This window comes from Silurus aristotelis (genome assembly GCF_946808225.1).
Source record: "Silurus aristotelis genome assembly, chromosome: 12".
Classification (NCBI taxonomy): Eukaryota; Metazoa; Chordata; class Actinopteri; order Siluriformes; family Siluridae; genus Silurus; species Silurus aristotelis.
Genome location: NC_139585.1, coordinates 23,498,328 through 23,522,616, shown reverse-complemented (window position 1 = coordinate 23,522,616; position 24,289 = coordinate 23,498,328). Strand labels below are relative to the sequence as shown.

Sequence of the window (24,289 nt, the reverse complement as noted above, 5' to 3'; positions counted from 1 at the left end):
CAATTCTATAAAAAAAATAAATAAAAAATCCAAAGTGTCCTGACTGCTACCTTGAGCTCCTGCTCCAGTTTGTCTAAACTGCTCTGAGAGCCTCTTGCAAGTCGGGGGCTCAGGCTGCCGCTCTCCACTGAAGAGACATCTCTATAAAACACACTCGCGCCGACAATAGAACCTCCATCGCGGGTCTTTCCCCCTGACAGGTTCACCCCTGCAGCACACCAGAGCTACACACACAGGGATGTTTAGAGTCAGCCAGTCAGGATTAGGTTGCATTTTTGAGATTTCTCTAGAAATGGGTATCGTTTACATTTTATTGATATCGGTACTTATCGAATACTGTTATCGATACTACTCCCTATAATTTGGTGCAAAAAGACAAGATGTGAAAAGATGTTGCAAATTTCAAGTTATTGAACTGCAGTTTACAAATGCTTTTAACAAAACAAAAAAACAAAAAGAGAGAGAGAGAGGGAGAGAGAGAGAGAGAGAGAGAGAGAGAGAGAGAGAGAGAGAGAGAGAGAGAGAGAGAGAGAGATTTACTTAGGAAACAAAACATATCTGAGATCAGAGATCGACTGATATTGTATTTTACCAATAACTAACTTAAATCAACTGTTTTAAAATGCATACTGGATAAAAAAAAAAAAAAAAAAAAAAAACACTGTTGTTTTATCTCCATATTCTTCAGTGTTAATGGTAAACCAGAATATTATATATTATATATATTATATTATATAACCCATTAATATATTTTAAGATCATTAATAAAAATGATAAATAATGTCTGTAATATAGCGCTCTCCGTGCAGCGTGCGGTCTTGCGTGTTAGAACGAATAACACGTGGCGTCAGTGATTTGCCTATAGAGGCCGGGCGAACGTCGGCCACGTGATGACATCATTCAAGGATGCAAAATCACAAGCAGCATAAAACAACGCTTCTTACCTTCATGGAAGCGTCTTTCTCATCCAAAGGTCTGAGGTACACAGGCACTGGTAAATTCTTTGTCTTAGTGTCTCCCTGTGCACCATTGGAAACCTTTTGTGTGGGAGAGAAAGAGAGAATCTCAATTCCGCAAACTGAATGCCTATACTAAATTCAGCAAATACTGAACTGTATGTTGGTGATAAGTAGATGTCACCAAGCACCAATTGAAACAAATATTAAACAGAGCATGCGCTCGACCCTGATTGGTCGCTTGCTGCATGTTTAACCAGTTACAGTTTTATCCGCTCCTAAATAAAAAGGAGGACGAGTAAAAAGTACGATATTTGACTTTGAAACGTAGTGAAGTTTAAGTAAAAGTCTCGCCAAATGAAAACACTTCAGTGAAGTAGATACGTGAAAAAGCTACTCAAATACAGTAACGAATTACATTCACTTCCTTACTGTTCACCACTGATGTAGATATTAGTTTGACTATCCCTAAAATTACTCCTGTTTAAATCAAGCTGTGCATCATTTCAGTTTCTAAATGTACCATGCTTTCGTTTAAAAAAAATGATCGACTTCAGGTATTTTACCAGAGTTTAGAAACATACCTTATATTTCTGAGGCAAACTCCAGCCATAAGCCTGTATCCTGCTATCTTCTTTCTGGACATGGGCTTTCACCTGCTGGTACTGCGCTCTCTTCTGCTCCCTACGTGACACGATGTTTTCCACCTCCGGACTGCAATCACAAACACGTGTGCGTCTTAAATCTAGCTTCAAAAACAGATCGCTCACTCACAGGGTGGCAAAGGGGCGGAAAATGTATCGTACATTTCTGGAAACCTTTCATTGGAAAATCCGGGAATTTGGAAACTTACCAGGAATTTATACAAACTAATACAGATCTTTTTTAATGACATTTTTGCCTTTGATTTAATTGTTAGCATAATTCCTTTTAAACATAAATGTATGCAATATTTATGTAATTTACCTAAATACTCGCCAAAATTTTTTACATTATTTGGTGTTAATCATTAATCATGTGATGAATGTGCAGGGTAGAAATTCAACTGAAATTGCATTAAATCTGATTTCAACCAACCAACCAGCATTTCCAGCTACATTTAAGTTCCCTGTTATAGGCAAACCTGTGATCTTGTAAAATCCCGGTGTAATTCCCTTTAACTCTAATGGAAAGTTTCCAGTCTTGAAAATTCCTGGAATTTTGCAACTCTACTCACTCGTCATTGAGGAAGTCAAACGCCTTTGACTTGTCGCTGGGTAGCTGAGCAAGGGTGCTGCTCCTCTTCTTAACCGAGGGGACAATGTGCGAGGTGGGGGCGTTGTACTTAACGTTAACAGGAGCCTCCGGCTTTTTGGCGGCACCGCTGGACGACGAACTGAAGAGCCTGCTGAAACTGGGGATGGGGAGGAAAAAACACAGAGAGGAGAAGAAAGAGAGAGGAGGGGGATATAGAGAAAGACAAAGAGACAAGGACTGATATGCAGATGCAAGCAGTAGCAGCAGAGGTGTTAGATGTCATCGGTGAACCGTTAGGGGGAGGTCAACGGGTCGATTCCCAAACATGCCCCCACCCTGCTTAGCAATGACTCGCGATCAGTGCGAGACCGAGATCGAGATGCTTATGTGATCCACCATGTTAAGATGAATGTTAGAGAACTAACAAAATACACTGGACACACTCATACTAGGATTAGCTGACTCATACACACACTTTCTATTAATCATTTCATGTACAGTTGCTTGGCTAATCAATTATTAGTTGCTGTTTATATTCAAAATACCTAAAAAATAAATAAATAAATAAACCTGCATTAAGAAATCGGAAATGCGGCACCATGTTATGATCTAAAAAAGCCTGCAGTCTAAACAAGCGCTCTCTCTCTCTCTCTCTCTCTCTCTCTCCCCACCCACAAACCTTCTACAGACACGCAGGACAACAAAAGGTAGGATGAAAGGGCACATAAAAGGGACACACAGGAGAATAAAGAAATTCTGAGTATGCAAAACCACAATCATTTATCCCAAAAAATCAAATCACACCACAGCCAGAAAATTCACGTAAACCCCAAGACCGAGACTTGGGAATGGCCAAGTGAGCACAGAGTTAAATCCACGATTTGGAAAAAGAAGTAAACGATAAACCCGTGCAATAAAAGCGTGGATGTTGCACTGCAGCGGACTTGCGATTTTTCGTTCTGATTTACTTTCAAGTTGAGCTTTAAACCTCAATGGTTTAAAGAAAAACCATTCCCAAATCCAAGAGCAAAGAGTTTTGGGTTTAAAAGCCAAACCAACTGCAACAGTAGATTTACTAGCATTGCTTTTCATTTTTTTACCTACATCCTGTATGGGGGGGGGGGGGGGGGGTGGACCACAAAAAAAAAAACATGAAAGAGGAAAAGGGGAGAAAATGAATGGACGCCAAAAACAAAAAAAAAAACAAAAAAAAAACCAGGGCCTATGACTTTTCAATATGGATGTAAAGCTTACAATTGCCAGATGCTGGATTTTTTCTTCTCAGTCAGGGTTGGGTTCTCTCTGGAGGCCCTGCATGACGAAGAAATCTCAAATTAAAAAATAAAACATCGCATACAAAAGCTTACTTCACCATAAACTAATAATCGATAGTTATCAGTTTATAAATGTTATGATTTCAATGCACACACAAAAAAAAAATTCTTGGCCTAATGGTTTCCCTTGTATGTTGTATTTCCCTGTATGTTTCAGCTAAAGCCAGGTGAGAAACACCATCTTAATAAAGGAATGTTTGAGAAAGAGACATTCGGAGAAAACGAAAGTATGTCTATTAAGGATACATGTATTAGCTAGAAGTGAGTTCTGATTATAGAGTAACTCTTGGTGGTTGGTCCCTGTTTGTACTGCTCTTTCCCTGAATGTCTCTGTCCTGTGTAAAGTATTTATATAAGGTATATGCATAGTCAGAATACTTCCTTCAATCTACTAGCAAATTGTAGGTCTATATAGGCTGCATATGTAGATTTCCATAGGTTATCTATAGGTTACAATATTATATATGTAGCATTATATAGGTAATGTTTAATCCACTAAAAGTATCGTGTCTTTCTTTCATTAACGCAGTTCATTATTAACATTTGTGATGATCAACATTTAAACAGTTTACATTTGTAAAACAATAAAAAAAGAAATGCCTGCTTGGGTAAATAATATCTAAATAATATTTTATATTTATAGAAAATTGAAATAACTCTAATACAATGCACTGTTTTATTACATTCCTTAAATTGAGTAATCAATTAAATTGGCACAAATATAATTAATTAAATCAAATTAAATGTAAAAATAAAATTTTTATTGGAACCTATTTGGGTAATAAAGATGTGTATGTAAGTGTGTGTGTGTGTGTGTGTGTGTGTGTGTGTGTGTGTGTTTTACATTTAATATTTAGTTTGTTAAAGATATGTTCTACTGAACTGTTCTAATTATTTCAGCATACTATAATAAATGTCTTCACTCCTTCCATCTGTTGATATGGGGAATTGTCAGGATTTTCTACTTGTAAGAGAAATTCTTGAAGCTAGACTTAAAACGCTGAAGAATCCATAGCGCTAATGTTTCTTTAGTGTTTTTATGCGTAAACTAAACAAATCTTATTTCCATGGAGTGAGCAGCCACAGTGACACTGCGCTCACTATAGTTTATTTTATATTCTCCTGGCATTGTTGTGTATGTTTTCAAGCTTAATAATAACAATAAAAAAATAAAAAAAAGAGATAAAAGTTTCAGGCGGAGACTAAACAAACTTGCAACTTGGATTTATATAGGTTTATGTTTACATAGGTTCTGTTATAGATGCATTTATTGATTTAAAATAGGTTTATGTTTTTATAGGTTATGAGATGGATGGATGGATGGATGGATGGATGGATGGATGGATGGATGGATGGATGGATGGATGGATGGATGGATGGATGGATGGATGCAGCCAGGTCTAGATAGATAGATAGATAGATAGATAGATAGATAGATAGATAGATAGATAGATAGATAGATAGATAGATAGATAGATAGATAGATAGATAGATAGATAGATAGATAGATAGACAGACAGACAGACAGACAGACAGACAGACAGACAGACAGACAGACAGACAGACAGACAGACAGACAGACAGACAGACAGACAGACAGACAGACAGACAGACAGACAGACAGACAGACAGACAGACAGACAGATAGATAGATAGATAGATAGATAGATAGATAGATGCAGCCAGGTCTAGATAGATAGATAGATAGATAGATAGATAGATAGATAGATAGATAGATAGATAGATAGATAGATAGATAGATAGATAGATAGATAGATAGATAGATAGATAGATAGATAGATAGATAGATAGATAGATAGATAGATAGACAAACAGTTAGATAGATAGATAGATAGATAGATAGATAGATAGATAGATAGATAGATAGATAGATAGATAGATAGATAGATAGATAGATAGATAGATAGATAGATAGATAGATAGATAGATAGATAGATAGATAGATAGATAGATAGATAGATAGATGCAGCCAGGTCTAGATAGATAGATAGATAGATAGATAGATAGATAGATAGATAGATAGATAGATAGATAGATAGATAGATAGATAGATAGATAGATAGATAGATAGATAGATAGATAGATATGTTTATATATGTTGTGATGTCGATTTGTACAAGTGGTGTTTATATATAGATTTATATAGGTTTATGTTTAAATAAATTGTTATATATATGTAGATTCCTTAAGGTTTATGTTTATATAAATGATATATACATATACATTTTGTATTTATATGTAGATTTATAAAGGTTATATTTTCAGATTTTCATAGGTTACATGTTTATATACTGTTTTTGTCTGTTTATTTCCACGCTTTTTTTTTTTTTGTCTGGTCCTGTGAGGTACAACATTTCGTTCCTTTGTATGTGTTTGCATGTGGCGGAATGACAATAAAGCTTGAAATTGAATCTTGGACTTTTAACTCTCTTGCCTCGTTTAGGTTAGATTATTGTGTATTGGATGTTCCAGTAGGAACGCTTTCATTTAAAATGCAGACCTTAGAGTAGTTGAAATCATAAAAATCATGTAACAGTGAGACGAAATACAATACAGATAACAGGAAATCCATAATAAATGAGTGTTAGTTCACATAAGTACAGGTTAGATTATGGTAATAGATTTCCAGCATGTAAAACCAGTTAAGGATTATTTGCTTTTTATGTGGACACCTGATCACCACACCCATGTGTGCTCCTTATCCAAACTGCTGCCACAAAGCTGGAAACACACAACTGCATAGAAAAGCTCTGTAGCTTTCAAGGTAAACAGTGCATCTTCTCTGAAGGTCTGAGAAGATAATCAGTACAAACTCACTACTCACCGGATCATCTCCGTCCATCTCACAGCTTCCTGCAGCTCCATCAGTCTCTCCTTGTACTGGTTCCTCTCCATTAGCACTCGGGCCATCTCTACCCGTGTGAAGCGTTTGCGCTGGGCTGTGGGAACGTCACTCTGCAGCCACAAATCACAAAATCTCAGTGGTTAAAACCAAATTGATCTTTAATACATCTTTTAATAAAAAAAATTATGCCATGAGCTCCAATACACTCACATCATCTTCCTCCTTCGTCTTCTGCTTGGCCTCTTCTAACTCCGCCCGAACCCTGTTACGATCAACAGCCTTAGAATGCGGCAATATTAAACTGATTATTCCAATGATTAATCGAATAATCTGATAAGACGTTGTTTTCTTTAATAAAGAGCAACACGAAAAATAAAAGAGAAACTAAGACGGCTCTCTTTAATAAACAAGTCGTTTGTTTCCTTGCTACGTTTTTAGTGCAGAAACTGCATACAAGAATATCTGTGGAAACTAAACCCATTTAGTGCATTTAATTGGCATATTACATCAAAATGTAAATACAAATATATAAATAAATACAATCATAAATAAAAATATAAAAATACATTTTACTCTAAAAAAAATAAATAAATAAAAAGTAAACACACTGTACTGTTTTCTTTATGTTTTAGTTTGAAATGATCCCAAACTTTGGAAACTTTTCCACCATGTAAAAAAAAAAAATTCTGCCTATTTTTCCCCTCGCAATTACGCCTTTATTTCTCGAAATTCTGCCTTTTTTTTTCTTCGCAATTATGATTTTTTTTCCCTTACAATTCCGATTTTATTTCTCGCAGTTCTAACTTTTTATCCCGTAATTCTGCCTTTTTTCCCCTCGCAATTACGACTTTATTTCTCGTAATTCTGACTTTTTTTCCTTACAATTCCGACTTTTTCACAATTCTGACTTTATTTCTCGTAATTCTGACTTTATTCCCCCCTCGCAATTACTTTATTACTCGTAAACATCCATCATTTCTAGTGCATCCACCTGTAACCATGTTGTGGGCCTGAAGTTTGAAGCTGTACAAAAGCCGGAATTGCAAGAAAAAAATTTCAAAATTACGAGAAATAAAGACGTAATTGCGAGTAAAAAAAACAGAATTGCGAGTCTTCTCCTTGCCCTTCGCTGTTTTCTTCCCGTTCCTCTATTTTTTCCATGTGTTTCCCTGTCCACAGCGTTCCAGAGTTTAGCAGGTGGTGCGACAGTAATAATGGTCCGTGGGGAATCACAATGCTCTATGTGTAGTAAAATATACTAAACAAAAAATTTGCCTCGATGATTTTTTGTATTCAAAGTTACTCAGGAATCGTTCCAGCCGTACAACTTCAACTATTTAAATGTGTTCAATAATATTTTGGGATTGGTTGGGGGTATAAATGCTTTTTTAGATCTGAACTTTCCTGTTTTAAGAGAACATCTTAGTTTAAAAATGGACCACTTGTTCAAACAAATATTATCTTCAGTGATACAAAGACAAACCAAAGATCACATGGCTACCACTGAGCAAATCAACACAGCAAATAGAACCTTACCAGATACACATAACCAGGTTAAAAGCATATACAGAGCAGCTTGTGAAAATCTTTTTCTCCTCTATGAAAACTGCACTTTTACAGTCTCACCTTTTAATCTCCTCCTCCAACTCCTTGTTCTTCTCCTCCAGCTTGTCTTTTGCCTGACTAAGGACTTTCATCTCGCCCTGTAGGACCTCATTGTCACAGGTCAGCTGATCCACACGTCCAATTAGGTCATTCTTTACTGCATTAAGAGCATTTCTACATTGGACGCACACACAGGGACAAAAAGAAGGAATAGATTAAAAACAACAATAGAATAGAATAGAATTTCTATACTCTCATTGCACCGGTTACGCCAAAGTTAGGTTTCAGTACTTAAGGTGTGTAAAAACTTATATAAAATATAATAAAGTGTTAAAAATGTAAACATTATCAAATATTTATTGCACAGTCAGTCTTTATACAGATTGTGGTTGGGAATAAATGTAATAGTGAAAATAGTAGTGGTAGTGCAAACCCTAGTAAAAAAAAAAAATAGAAGTAAACATATTTGCAATAGTAGTAAAAATAGTAAAAGTAGTAAGAATAGTAGTACAAATAGTATTAATGGTTGTATAGTAAAAAAAACACTAGTAATAAAAAATAGTAATAGTAGTAAAATTAGTAGGAGTAGAAGAAATAAAAGAGGTAAAAAAATATTGTAGATGAAATAGTAACAGTAGTAGTGATAGTAGTAAACATAATAGTAATAGTAAAAATAGAACCAAAACAAAAAGAAGTAGTAAAATATAGTAGAATATTTGTAGTAATAATAATAGTAATAGGTAGTAGCAATAGAAGTAGTTATAGTATTAGTAGTAGTACTAAAAAATAGTAGTTGTAGTAATAGTTATACTAAAAATAGTAGTAGTGGTAGTAATAATAGTAGTAGTAATAGCAGTACTAAAAATTGTAGTTGTAGTAATAGTAATACTCAAAATAGTAGTAGTGGAAGTAGAAGTAGTGATAATAGTAGTAGTAAAAGCACAAAAACTAGTAGTAGTAGTGGTAGTAGGAGTAGTAATAGTAGTATTAATAATATTAGTAGAAGTAGTAATAGTAGTAGTAATAATAATATAAAAAATAGTATTAAGTAGAAAAATAAGTAGAAATAGTAGAAAATAAGATAGTGTTTAAGTTTTTTTTTTTTTACATATGTTCGTAATTTTAAGACCCTGTCTGGCGATATTTCACTAAAAAAGTCCTTTGAGCTTACAACGTACATGTTTAATTGTATTAAAAGCAGTACAGTCTAATAAAATATGTTTAATGGAAAGGGGGCTACTGCAAAATAAACATAAGGTTGGGTCTTTGGCTTTAAGGCGAAATGTACGAGTCGATTGTGATCCATCTATACATCATCCAGTGAAAACTGCTTGATCAAGCCTTGTTTTATAAGAGATAAGTGCGTGCGTGCGTGCGTGCGTGCGTGCGTGCGTGCGTGCGTGCGTGCGTGCGTGCTGGAGAATTTCAGATGGATTTTGTGTTATTTACAGTTTGAACACGTGGTCCTTTTGTCTTTGACTGTTATTCTATGAATGCACGGTAGATGGCAGTACAGAGAAACCTCAGACAACTGAAGTAAGTACCATCAGACTTGCCCCGAACTGTGCTGAAAACGAGCTCTGAGGAAGGTTACTTACTTTGTATCGAGGAGCTGCGCGTTCTCCTGGATGAGGTGTTCCACTTCACGTCCCATTCCTGCACAACAGCGATACACGTTTCATTCATTTTGCATACTAATAAATATTAATATCATTATTATCTACTTTGCTATAACAGGCAATAGATACAAAAACTCAAAATCTTCAGTTCACTAATGCTGGTTTACTAATGCAGTTATTGAGATTGAGAAATTAGATCTTCAAAACAGAATTGAGAAAAAGCAGCATAGGAAAAAGCACCGACATACAATACCACAAAGGAACATTTCAGCATCCTCACAGGGATGTAATTCGATTCGGTTCAAGTCTAGTTCCTGTTTATCTTTCGATAAAATGGCGATAGAATAAATATCTCTTCATATCCCATGCCCGGTTCTCTTGCAGTGCACCACCTGGGGCATGTAGGTCAAATAAGGAACAGTTACCCAGCAGATCTGCACCCTCATCTACATCTTCGATAAAGTCCGTGCCTGCTGACGAGAGCTCCGCAAACAGGGAATCAGTGTTGCGGTCAAAAGTCATGTTCTCTGTCCCCTTGGTAGGAGTGCTGAGAGATAAATAAAAAAAAATAACAAAAAACAACAATACAAAAGCAGATGAAAAAAATTAAGAATTTAAGAAACCAAGCTGACTCTATGCATAAAATCAGTAATAGCATACCTGGAGCCTTTGCAGCCACTCAGGTCCATGTCAAGTTCAGGGGTCGACTCGATAATTGCCTGCACCTCTGATTTCTCCACGTTCTCAAGGACATCTATTCAGATATATATTTAAAAAATCTCCCTTATTATCTTGTACTGTAAACCAGTAAACTGTAAACTTGTACTGTAAAAACTAGAGGTCAACCGATACATAGTTTTTTTTCCCGATTAATCTGCACCGATAGTTGATTGCTGGAAAAATCAGCAAAAATACATACCGATAGTTTTTCCGGGTTGCGTTACACAGTACGAGAGCGACCTCTATAAATGACTGACACCGCATGCTGTTTATATTTTGTATTTTTTTCATTTATTTGGATCGTTCTTATTTTCCTTAATATTTATTAATATATTCGTATTTATTTTATTTAGCACATTTTTTCATGATTTCGGAAGTTCTAAGAGGCCATGCGTAAATCTTTTTTTTTCTTTCTTGTTTTCTCATCATCTTAACATACATAGTTTCCTCGTGATCAGCGCTTATTTTTTTGGCGTATTCGGCATAACAGCTTATTATAGAGCAGCATCATGCATTTAAAAAATAATTATTGTTTGATTAATCGGTTATCAGCCTAACTATCGGTATCGATTGACCTCTAGTAAAAACGTGTGACACTGCTCCCATTATAAAATCAGTTGACAAATTTATCTCTGCTGATTGCTAATGCAACTGAAATGCAAATGTGTGTGTGCTTTTTTTTTGTTGCTAAATTTCCTGACACGGGATAAAAGTCTCCAAGTATCCAAAGATAAAGATGTCCACAGACATCAGATCCCGATAATGACTAGGTTATAGGTTGAATCGACAGGACTCACCTTTAGGACACACCTCCGTTGCTACCGCTTCCTGTACTTTAATGTTCTTGCTGCTGTATGGCTTCCTGCTGCTGGAGTCCAGGTTCCTGTTCAGTCCCTCCGTCTCTGCAGCCTGGGACACTACTACGGACGTCGAGACGGCGCCCGGGTGCGCTGTGGATTTTGGCGTGGAACCTCCATGATTAGCGTCTGAGAGTTCATCCTGAAAACGAGAGAAGGGACGAGTCTGGATGTCAACCTGTGAGAAATGCCTATAAATAAATGACTCATCTAATAAACACACAATGCAGGGAATCAATTATTAAAACAGCCACATGGTGCAAATCATAAAATTTTTGTACGCCCATGCCGTTAATGTCTGCAATTCGATTGTTAGTCTCTCTGTACACACAAATAGCACACGCAAGCATTAATATGCAAAGTACAAAAAAACTCTGGGATTGGCAAAGGCAGCTAAGTACAGGACATAGATACACTATATGGACAAAAGTATTGGGACACCAGGTGTTTACGTGGTTTTTCCTCAAACTGTTACCATAAAAGTTGTACACAATCGTACAGCCTTCAACGAAGTGTTGGTGTGGAAGATCTTCAGAGTCCTGATATAGAGCTCTGACCTCAACCCTGAACACCTTTGGGATGAATTGGAATGCTGACGGCACTCTTCAGGCCTCTTCACACAAATCTCCATAAGCACACTCCAAACTCTAGTGGAACATCTTCCCAGAAGAGTGGAGGTTATTTTAGCAGCAAATGGAACTAAACTAAATGTGGAACAGGACGTTCAAACAGTGTAGAATCTGCAAACGTTTGTCCATATTTTATTTATATATATACACACACACATTATATATATATATATATATATATATATATATATATATATATATATATATATATATATATATATATATATATATATATACACACACACATACTTTTCTGTATAATGGCTTGGAGCACAATCATTAATTTCATTCGTTAACTTAAATGCACAAGAATGGTGTAGTGTATTTATAATGAATGCATGCGAAGTGTCTGCAGTCTACACACTGCGAGATGCATCAACTGGCCAAAAGGCACACATCAGAGTTCAGACTAGAGACCTGCACTCCCGCGGGACCCAAAGCAAAAGAGTGCGGCAGGGGACGAGATTTAATTCGCTGGGACTCCCGCAAAATGGTCTTTAGAATATACTAAAAAAAAAAATAATAATAATAATAAAAAAATCACTAAAATCAAATAAACGTATCTACTGCACACAATCAACAATAGCAACTCAAATAAAATATAAGGATTTACAGGCACAAGGTCCGAAACAAACTCTCGCGTGGTTCATGACGGTAAACTACTAGATCACGAGCGTCTGAAGAATCACTGAGTGCTACAGATATCACTTCTTTATTAAAGAAAGGAACAAACAACACAGCAAAACCTCGGCCTGATTTTTTCCTTGTTTCATTATTTACACAAAAAGTCGATTAAAACTAAACGTTTGTTAATTTTCCGTTTCTTTTTCATTCATATTCAAAAGGAAAGCAAGTGAAACAAACAAAAAAAACAAGCAGAGTAGCGGGACGAAGCAGTCTGTGCGTTAAAATAAAAAACTACTCGTACAATTTACCTGCGAGATTTTGTGCTTGGGAGCGGGAGAAAATAATCTATATTATAATAATAATAAAGAATACTTAAAAAATCCGTCCTGTGCAGGTCTCTAGTCCAGACTACCACAAAGCTCATGATGCAAGTGACAGCTACCTTCCTGATATCAGTCCAAGGGAAATCCAAAGTCTTGCATGAAGTCTTTTTCTTGCTTTTAGCTGATTCCTGCTGCCCAGAGAGGAAAAAGGTGCGTTGCATTCACACGTGTCCACTAATACTAATCAGACAATGAGCTAAAGAGAAAAATTTGTTCTTGTTCATGCTCTTGTTGCTCTTTCTCTGACCTCATAGCTTGGTTTCTGCTCTGATATGCATTGTCCGTGGCAGTGCTCATATTTTGTGGGGTCTGGGGGAATCCAGGACCCCCGTAAGGCATTAGGGACCCCCCAATGAAAAGTAAACAACTGGGACCACCCATAAGTCTTGACTCAATTCGAGCACTGGGGGTGAAGAGGGTCCAGCTCATATACTTTTACACCGATAGACCAGTCAACGTGTAGAAACAACAACCAAGCAACGACGAAGAGAATTGAAAGGCACTTGAGCCAATTTTCAAGTGCTGTTGCTAAGCGTCTGAATACTTATGTACAGGTTATATTTCAGGTTTATTCTTTATAATCAAGTTATTTATTACATTTAAAACAAATATTTCAGGAATTCGGTTTTCACTGTCATTATGAAATACTGAGTGCAAATTAATGAGAAAAAAATGACCTTTTTAAACAATGGCTGCAACATAACTAAATTGGACAAAAAAAGTTTCAAAAGGTCATCATTAAATATATTTGTCATTGAATATATATATATATATATATATATATATATATATATATATATATATATATATATATATATATATATATATATATATATATATATATTCTCTTTAGATATCTATTCTTTTTATATACCATTCGACTCCTCGATACAAAAGGACAGGACACATACATGCACACTTAAATCAACACCAGTGAAACCTTTTGCACAAATAACAGCTGCTACAACATTTATTATTAAACAGACAATTCTTTGCACTGACACACATACATTGTACTGGACAGTGCTAGAGGTCGACCGATAGCTTGGATTGTACTTGCCAATAAACGTTTAAATCAACCGCTACATGGCATATATATACATAGCACATCATGTAAAATAGTAAAATAAAAATTACAATTAAAATACAGTACTAAATCATTAAAAAAGTGCAAGAATAAATAAATATGAATATATTCATTAATATATTATAAATAGGAAATATAATTTAGCGCTCTCAGTGCAGCGCGCAGTCTCCCGTGCAAAACCAAACAGCCCATGGCGTCAATGATTCGCCTCTAGAGGCCGCTTTTGTAATGACAGCAAACCGAAAGCTGGAAAAAGTATGTAACGCAACCCGGAAAAACTATCGGTATGTATTTTTTCAGATAGCCGTTAGATCCAGCAATAAACTAGTCAGTGCTGCACTATTACTGTGTTTATCATCTAATTGTATTTTGCTGCCTTGCTTAAGGGCCCAACAGAGGCAACTTAACAGTGCTAGAGCTTGAACCTTCAAACTTTTGATCATTAACCCAGAGCCTTAATTGAAGCTACCTTTTAACCCAAACATAACTGTTTTTGTGGGGGGGAAAATAAGGTCTAAAAGAAAAAAAAAAGGGGGTAAATGTTTTTCCTCCGTAAAGTAAACACAAAATCAAAAGCATTGAGAACATGGCATGAGCACTAAATAAAGCGTTTGATAATCAACTACTAATTAATAATATCCTATGAGCTACAGATTTTCTTCCAGTCTGTCAGACCACATATATACAGTGCACCCCTCACATTTCAGCAACCGTTTGAGTACATCTTCTTGAGAGGCCAATACAATAGAAATTAAACCTATATATATATATATATATATATATATATTTATTTAGAGTAGTCAATGTGCAGCTTGTGTAGCAGTACAGATTTACTGTCCTCAGAAAATAACTCAACATACAGCCGTTATTGTCTGAATAGCTGGCAACAAAAGCGAGTTCACCCTAAGTGATAACAGCTGGATGTCGTGTAACTATGCAAAGCCACATGTCCTATTCAACATGCTCATGTTTTTGTCTGCTTGACAGGACCATACAAATGTGTGTATTTTGTATTAGAGAAGTTAAAATTTGGTACTTTAAGTACAAGTCTCTAATACTGTACACTGGATGTTCAACATGGTACCTCATAGCAAAGACTCTGAGGATTTGAAAATAAGAATTGTTGCTCTCCCCGAAGAAGCCTTAGCTATAAGAAGATCAGTAACACCCTAAAACTGAGTTACAGTACAGTGTTCGGGGTCATACAGAGGTTTTCCAAAACGGGTTCCACTCAGAACAGGCCTCACAAAGGTCCATCAAAGAAATCGAGTCTTCGTGACATGAGTCAGGTGCAGAGGCTGCTTCAAAAAACAGACACGAGTTCACAGAACGTTTACTTGTCAGCTACAAACGGTCTGCAGGCCGTCGTACCAGAAGGAAGTCTCTTCTGAAACTGCCTAACAAGAAAGTCTGCAAAATGTTTGCTGAAGACAACCTGTCCAAGAGCATGAAATACTGGAAACATGTCCTGTGGTCTAATGAAACTAAGATGAACTTGTTTGGCTCAAATGATGTCCAGGATGTGTGGCGACACCCTAAGAGAAGTACAGAAAAATTATGTTTTGCCTACACTCAAGCATGGTGGTGGTAGCATCTGGGGTTACCATTTTTATTCATTGAGGGGAAACACTGATTCCAAAATGTACTGTGACATTCTGAAGCAGATCACGATGCCCTCCCTGGGCCAAACGGCAGTTTTCCAACATAATAATGACCCCAAACACAATATCAGGATGACAACCGCTTGCTGAGGAAACTGAAGGTAAAGGTGATGGAGTGGCCAATTATGTCTCCATACCTGAACCTTATTGGGCACCTATGTGGCTCCTCAAGCAGAAGGTGGAGAAGCGTCATGTGTCTAACATCCAGGAGCTCTGTGATGTCATTATGGAGGAGTGGAAGTGGATCCCAGCAACAACCTGTGCAGCTCTGGTGAATTCCATACCCAGGAGGATTATGGCAGCGCTACGTAACGATGGTGCTCTCACAAAAGATTGACACTTTGGACACAATTTTTGGTTGCCAGGTATTTTGGCTGTATGTTGAGCTATTTTTAGAGGACAGTAAATCTCTACTGCTATATAAGCTGCACATTAACTAAAATATATTCAATTTTCATTTCTATAGTATTGTCATTTGAAAACATAAATGTGAGCGGTGTACTTACTTTTGTGTATATACACACGACTACTTGATTCGCATCTGCCTACACGAAGCAGGAAACACTGCGCATGTGAAAGCAACCTTGGAGACACCGAACACGTTATAAATGATCTGCAGACTTTCATGCATTATTAATTGTTTAATACGCTGAAGCAGTGGAACACCTTGTCCTTAAGCAGCAAGGATGCTTTATTAAAAATAAAAAGATTTTGTACAGAAACAGACCCCATCTGAATGCTTTTTAATGAGCATGTAGCTAATTAAAACTGATTTGCTAAGCAGCGAGTAATAACATTCGTGATGCACCACAACTTGAATGCTCAAGTATCTTCCTTTCTCCTCTTTCAAGTCTCACACATATAAAAGGGATGCCTGATGGGAGGTCAGCGGCTGTTTGCAACGTGCGATCATAACCTTTCTTGTTCCCATGGCAGCGCGGGTTTACCATAGCAAAGCCTGGTGCTTGTTTTGCTTTGCGTAAAAAAAAAAAAAAAAAAAAAGAAAAAAAAAACGCTTGGTAATATGGTTTATTATGTATTTTACTTCTTTCATACTCGCCGTGTGGGAGACACAAACAGGCCGCCTTGCGTGGGAGACGTTAAATGTGCGAGAAATGTCGAGTCATAGGGGTCACAAAGGACAGCCTGTGTCTCCTCAGCAGGAGGCGTAGCAACATGAACGCTCTTTTGTGTTACTGGATCTGAGGTGAAAATTAAAACAGCTGAGAAATCGAATTGGCGATTAAGAATGAACTGGTAGTTGGCGATAAATCCCAGGATGCAAGTGGAATAAAATGCTGGGAGCATTTCCCTTCCGTCAAACGTCACATTTGCATTAGTCCAAAAACACTATATGCACGAAAGTTCTGGGACGCCTGACTTTTCCAGTCGCGTTTTTGTGTTCACTAGAATTACATTTTCCCTTCATTTGAACTAGGAGACCCAAACCTGTTCCAGCAGGACCATGCTTCTCTGCAGAAAGCCAGCTCCATGAACATATGCTTTACATGGATTGGAATGGAAGATCTCCTGCTATACAAGACGAATTAAAACCTACAGTAGTACTCGACTTTACTAACTGTGGCTGAATGAGCACAAATCTCCATGTTGGAACGTCTTCCCAGATGACTGAAGGTTATTACAACAGTGAATGAGGACTAAATGTGGAATGGGATGTTCAAAAAGCACCCACCAATCTTACAGTCTGATGTCCACAAAAAACAAGATATTAAAACAAGCTACAGTGTTACAAAAGAAATAAAAGGGTGAAAAACGTTATTCTTCCATTAAAGCCTCATCTTTTATCACATTAGGAATCAGTAATAGTCAGTCTGCCACTGAAAGCATCATTGGCTTTGCTTTTGCTTCAGGAGCTGAAATCGAATCTCCACATCAGCACGTTTCACCAAGTGTATCGGTTGCGAAGCCCGAAACCTCAAGGTTAGTCCATGCAAGATAGTACAGAGCAGAATTGTAGCATAAACGCTCTACAGCCAAAGGTATATAAACTAGGGCTGTCAAATTCACTTCTACGGCACTTTCTTAACGCCCGAGTGAGAAAATTTTTAACTCTAAACATTTCTTTTACTGATGCACATGTTGATTAGAGTATTAAAAACTTGAAAAGTATTAATTTAAGGTACATTTAGAACAGATAAAAATGTGCAATTAAGTGGCGATTAATCACGAGTTAATTCGTTGTAATCATGCGATTAATCGCGATGAAATATTGAAATCAATTGACAGCCCTAATATAAACACTTGATTATTACTACATTTTTGAATTGGATTTGAATCTTTCGGATCCAAAGTTTTTGCCATAACCACTAATCTACCGTCTCCCTTTAGTAGGCTGCTGTCGGTTTCTTCTCTACAACAGCCGAAGGATTCGACCGTTTCTGTCCACTTAAGCTGCTCAGGTGCTTCTTCAGTCTCTTGTCATTTCGAAACGGGACTACTGCAACACCAGCAGAGGGCTGTGTGACTTGCCCAAGTTCTCCCACACCACCCCACACTGCTCCCTCCACTGGTTTCCATTAGCTGCATGTATCAGATTCAAAACACTGATGCTTGCCAAAAATGGAAGCATCACTCCTCACACCGCACCACGCTGCCTGAAATCCTCCAGCACTGCTCGACTGGTACCACCTTCACTCAGGGTAAGAGGTAACTATACTTCAAGGCTCTTCTCTGTTCTGGCACCGAGGAGGTAACAGTGGAGTCCCGGGCGATGGGTAAAAACCCGCCTCTTTCTGAAACACTTTAACTCTTTTCCAGGTTTGCTTTGTTTGAAAAAAAAAATAACTCAACAGCGTTGTAGGCTGATTTATCTTAAGTTTGTAATCTATCGTACCAGTGTAGATTTATTTATTGATAGAGACATCGCTCTGGACAAGGGCATCTGCTAAATGGCTTTATTGGAAATGTAAATGCTGCTTCTACTATGTCTATTACTATTCACATTTACAGTATTTGGCAGATTCTTTTATCGGAGGTGGAAAGACCATGAAATATATAATATATAAATATATGTGTAGACAGACAGACAGACAGACAGACAGACAGACAGACAGACCTACTATTTTAACTACGTGCGCACCTCTCACCGAGCTCTCCCTCGCTTCTCGCCGGAAACAACGTAATCTCACTTTCGCACCCCCCACCTACTCGCCAGATTTGGCTCCTACGGACTTCTCCCTCTTCACAAAGATGATCGTTCTCATAGCTCGCCGTAACACCGCTGCAGAGATCCGGTGCGAATCGCAGAAGGAGCTTGGGACGCTCCGACAAAGAAGATTCCAGGACACATTCCAGAAGTGGGTAGGAACGCTGAGAGACTATTTTGAAGGTGGTGGTGTCTAAATGTGGATAAATAAAGTTCTTTCTTGTAAACAGAGCCAGTCTTGAACCTTTCAGGTTTTCTGAAACCACCATATTATTATTTATATATATATATATATATATACAGTGAGGAAAATAAGTATTTGAACACCCTGCTATTTTGCAAGTTCTCCCACTTAGAAATCATGGAGGGGTCTGAAATTGTCATCGTAGGTGCATGTCCACTGTGAGAGACATAATCTAAAAAAAAAATCCAGAAATCACAATATATTATTTTGTAAACTATTTATTTGTATGATACAGCTGCAAATAAGTATTTGAACACCTGTCTATCAGCTAGAATTCTGACCCTCAAAGACCTGTTATTCTGCCTTTAAAATGTCCACCTCCACTACATTTATTATCCTAAATTAGTTGCACCTGTTTGAGGTTGTTAGCTGCATAAAGACACCTGTCCACCCCATACAATCAATAAGAATCCAACTACTAACATGGCCAAGACCAAAGAGCTGTCCAAAGACACTAGAGACAAAATTGTACACCTCCACAAGGCTGGAAAGGGCTACGGGGAAATTGCCAATCAGCTTGGTGAAAAAAGGTCCACTGTTGGAGCAATCATTAGAAAATGGAAGAAGCTAAACATGACTGTCAATCTCCCTCGGACTGTGGCTTCATGCAAGATCTCACCTCGTGGGGCCACAATGATCCTAAGGAAGGTGAGAAATCAGCCCAGAACTACATGGGAGGAGCTGGTCAATGACCTGAAAAGAGCTGGGACCACCGTTTCCAAGGTTACTGTTGGTAATACACTCAGACGTCATGGTTTGAAATCATGCATGCACTGAAGGTTCCCCTGCTTAAACCAGCACATGTCCAGGCACGTCTTAAGTTTGCCAATGACCATTTGGATGATCCAGAGGAGTCATGGGAGAAAGTCATGTGGTCAGATGAGACCAAAATAGAACTTTTGGGTCATAATTCCACTAAACGTGTTTGGAGGAAGAAGAAAGATGAGTACCATCCCAAGAACACCATCCCTACTGTGAAGCATGGGGGTGGTAGCATCATGCTTTGGGGGTGTTTTTCTGCACATTGGACAGGGCGACTGCACTGTATTAAGGAGAGGATGACCGGGCCATGTATAGCGAGATTTTGGGGAACAACCTCCTTCCCTCAGTTAGAGCATTGAAGATGGGTCGAGGCTGGGTCTTCCAACATGACAATGACCCGAAGCACACAGCCAGGATAACCAAGGAGTGGCTCTGTGAGAAGCATATCAAGGTTCTGGTGTGGCTTAGCCAGTCTCCAGACCTAAACCCAATAGAGAATCTTTGGAGGGAGCTCAAACTGCGTGTTTCTCAGCGACAGGCCAGAAACCTGACTGATCTAGAGAAGATCTGTGTGGAGGAGTGGGCCAAAATCCCTCCTGCAGTGTGTGCAAACCTGGTGAAAAACTACAGGAAACGTTTGACCTCTGTAATTGCAAACAAAGGCTCCTGTACCAAATATTAACATTGACTTTCTCAGGTGTTCAAATACTTATTTGCAGCTGTATCATACGAATAAATAGTTAAAAAAATCATACATTGTGATTTCTGGATTTTTTTTTTTAGATTATGTCTCTCACAGTGGACATGCACCTACGATGACAATTTCAGACCCCTCCATGATTTCTAAGTGGGAGAACTTGCAAAATAGCAGGGTGTTCAAATACTTATTTTCCTCACTGTATATATATATATATATATATATATATATATATATATATATATATATATATATATATATATATATATATATATATACAGTGAGGAAAATAAGTATTTGAACACTCTGCTATTTTGCAAGTTCTCCCACTTAGAAATCATGGAGGGGTCTGAAATTGTCATCGTAGGTGCATGTCCACTGTGAGAGACATAATCTAAAAAAAAATATCCAGAAATCACAATGTATGATTTTTAAACTATTTATTTGTATGATACAGCTGCAAATAAGTATTTGAACACCTGTCTATCAGCTAGAATTCTGACCCTCAAAGACCTGTTAGTCTGTCTTTAAAATGTCCACCTCCACTACATTTATTATCCTAAATTACATGCACCTGTTTGAGGTCGTTAGCTGCATAAAGACACCTGTACACCCCATACAATCAGTAAGAATCCAACTACTAACATGGCCAAGACCAAAGAGCTGTCCAAAGACACTAGAGACAAAATTGTACACCTCCACAAGGCTGGAAAGGGCTACGGGGAAATTGCCAAGCAGCTTGGTGAAAAAAGGTCCACTGTTGGAGCAATCATTAGAAAATGGAAGAAGCTAAACATGACTGTCAATCTCCCTCGGACTGGGGCTCCATGCAAGATCTCACCTCGTGGGGTCTCAATGATCCTAAGGAAGGTGAGAAATCAACCCAGAACTACATGGGAGGAGCTGGTCAATGACCTGAAAAGAGCTGGGACCACCGTTTCCAAGGTTACTGTTGGTAATACACTAAGACGTCATGGTTTGAAATCATGCATGGCACGGAAGGTTCCCCTGCTTAAACCAGCACATGTCCAGGCACGTCTTAAGTTTGCCAATGACCATTTGGATGATCCAGAGGAGTCATGGGAGAAAGTCATGTGGTCAGATGAGACCAAAATAGAACTTTTGGGTCATAATTCCACTAAACGTGTTTGGAGGAAGAAGAATGATGAGTACCATCCCAAGAACACCATCCCTACTGTGAAGCATGGGGGTGGTAGCATCATGCTTTGGGGATGTTTTTCTGCACATGGGACAGGGCGACTGCACTGTATTAAGGAGAGGATGACCGGGGCCATGTATTGGGAGATTTTGGGAAACAACCTCCTTCCCTCAGTTAGAGCATTGAAGATGGATCGAGGCTAGGTCTTCCAACATGACAATGACCCGAAGCACACAGCCAGGATAACCAAGGAGTGGCTCTGTAAGAAGCATATCAAGGTTCTGGTGTGGCCTAGCCAGTCTCCAGACCTAAACCCAATAGAGAATCTTTGGAGGGAGCTCAAACTCCGTGTTTCTCAGCAACAGGCCAGAAACCTGACTGATCTAGAGAAGATCTGTGTGGAGGAGTGGGCCAAAATCCCTCCTGCAGTGTGTGCAAACCTGGTGAAAAACTACAGGAAACGTTTGACCTCTGTAATTGCAAACAAAGGCTCCTGTACCAAATATTAACATTGACTTTCTCAGGTGTTCAAATACTTGTTTGCAGCTGTATCATACAAATAAATAGTTTAAAAATCATATATTGTGATTTCTGGATATTTTTTTTTAGATTATGTCTCTCACAGTGGACATGCACCTACGATGATAATTTCAGACCCCTCAATGATTTCTAAGTGGGAGAACTTGCAAAATAGCAGCGTGTTCAAATACTTATTTTCCTCACTGTATATATATATATATATATAAATAGTATTATAAACTGATTGACCCTGTTATTGTTAGACAGCCATCAGTATACCGTAACTATGCACTAAAAGACCACAAAACCTTGTTTGAAAATCAATAAAAAGTCGGCGTATAAGAAACAAGCCTGGTGTTTACTCTTCATTTCTAAATAATTAATAAATAAAGAGGACACCCGCAACAAAGAACTACTGCGTGCTAATTTTTGCGTCTTTGTTCACACCAGAAGCTTCGAGCGAAGCCGGAGTGAAAGACGGACACTCTGTAACCGTTCCCTTCACCCTCATTCACTCTCTGTTTAAGCATGCAGGACGCAGCATGGAAAAGCTCCAACTGAGAAAAGCCTTCCTCTTTGCTGCCACACTGCTGCTCCAGCTATTTTAATACACGCTGTGTCCAGATCCTTAAAAAAAAAACAAAAAAAACACGAGCGCTCCGTACAGGCGATGTGGTCATCAAGTTCGATCCTGGGAACCCTTCAGACGTTCAATACGTACTATAGCTGACAGAACGGCATTTGTTAATCACATAAAAGGATATCTGTTGCGCAAGGAATAATGAATAAACAATCAATAGGAAGGAATTGTTTTGTGTACCTTGAGGCTGGTGTTGGAGTAAGGATGACTCAGGTCGTTGAACCTCCATGCATCGGTCCCTTGAGTCGCGACGTGCTCCCTCTGTGACTCGGGGGTCCTTACGTCGCCTCCCTGCAGCTGGAAGATCCCCAGAGACACGGGCCGCTCCTTTCTGTTTATACAAGGACAAACGTCAAAAGGTTATTAGGTCGCCTTGTTTAGGTTTATCACAGAAAAGCAATTTCCAATGACACCCAAAGGAGTGAGTTCTAAAAAATCTGGGTTACTGATCAGAAGGTTGGGGGTTCAGTGTGCTCCAGTATCATGGCTGACTCTGAACTCTGACCCCAGTTTCCCCAACATCGTTGTTATATACGAAGAAAACATTTTACTGTGCTAAAAAATAGTACATGTGACAAATATAAAGCACATTTCTTTTTCCTTTTTTTTCTTGAATAGACAGCACAGTTGCTCAGGATCTGGCTCGTTTTTTTTTTCTTCATTCAACTATACTTCCACTGCTCCCTTCGCTCATGCCGCACGCAGGTTGCCACGGTGACGTGTTAAGCACTATTCAATGTGTCTGAATCCCAACATGCTGACTGCTCATTCTGGGAAACTGCATCCCAACCAGGACTACACACACACACACACACACACACACACACACACACACACACACACACACACACACACACACACACACACACACACACACAGCTCAAACTATAATAAACAAAAAACATTGCCAGTACTGGAAAAATTAGTATGTAACTTTCTAATATAATCAAAATTTTCTCTATTTAGCTTCTCTGGTCGATTGAAATACGCAAAAGATCATATAGTATTATAAATTATAGGTCGACCGATTCATCGATTGATTGCTGTAACTATCAGAAAAATACCGACACCATACAGATAGTTTTTCCGGGTAGCAGGTGCTAAAAAGTTCCGCTATCATTGGGAGAGCGGCCTCTAGGGGCGAATCACTTGTGCCACATTGTTTATAATTTATTTATTTTGTTATTTATATAATTATATTCATTAATATAATTTGTATGTTTACATCAATCACTTCATTGATCAAATTTTTATGATTCAATTACTGTTTTTGGATTTTTATAATAAAAAGTTCAGCACTATTTTACACAGAGTGCTATGTCTGTCTGTTTTATCCAGTATACATTTTGAGAAAAAAAAACTATGATAGAACTATAGCTAGCGAACCGAGCTTTCAGTATCGTTCAACCTCTGGCATAAATCGAAGCCGAACGCAGGAACGAACCTCGTTGACGCGGACAACTCGTATAAAATTGTGTAAACATCGATACGTCTGATTAGGTGTTACATAAAAGTGCACGGC

At 38.0% G+C, this 24,289-nt stretch overlaps 1 protein-coding gene across 12 annotated transcripts in view; it reads right to left on the bottom strand.

The window, feature by feature from the left end:
* The window catches only part of spag9b (sperm associated antigen 9b), a 64,765-nt gene that overhangs the window by 6,402 nt on the left and 34,074 nt on the right, over positions 1–24,289 (bottom strand). For 4 of the 12 annotated variants that reach the window (XM_083556892.1, XM_083556897.1, XM_083556903.1 and 1 more), the window contains 14 exons: positions 22,948–23,098; positions 12,892–12,963; positions 11,134–11,335; positions 10,277–10,370; positions 10,042–10,163; positions 9,596–9,653; positions 8,019–8,171; positions 6,603–6,654; positions 6,372–6,502; positions 3,447–3,503; positions 2,173–2,349; positions 1,541–1,670; positions 945–1,037; positions 51–224 (listed from right to left, as the gene is read on the bottom strand). In XM_083556892.1, the coding sequence (XP_083413018.1) occupies positions 51–224; positions 945–1,037; positions 1,541–1,670; positions 2,173–2,349; positions 3,447–3,503; positions 6,372–6,502; positions 6,603–6,654; positions 8,019–8,171; positions 9,596–9,653; positions 10,042–10,163; positions 10,277–10,370; positions 11,134–11,335; positions 12,892–12,963; positions 22,948–23,098 (1,666 nt within the window). The remainder of the gene's footprint in view (positions 1–50; positions 225–944; positions 1,038–1,540; positions 1,671–2,172; positions 2,350–3,446; positions 3,504–6,371; positions 6,503–6,602; positions 6,655–8,018; positions 8,172–9,595; positions 9,654–10,041; positions 10,164–10,276; positions 10,371–11,133; positions 11,336–12,891; positions 12,964–22,947; positions 23,099–24,289) is intronic. The other 8 variants (XM_083556896.1, XM_083556898.1, XM_083556902.1 and 5 more) reach the window with 2 other exon arrangements.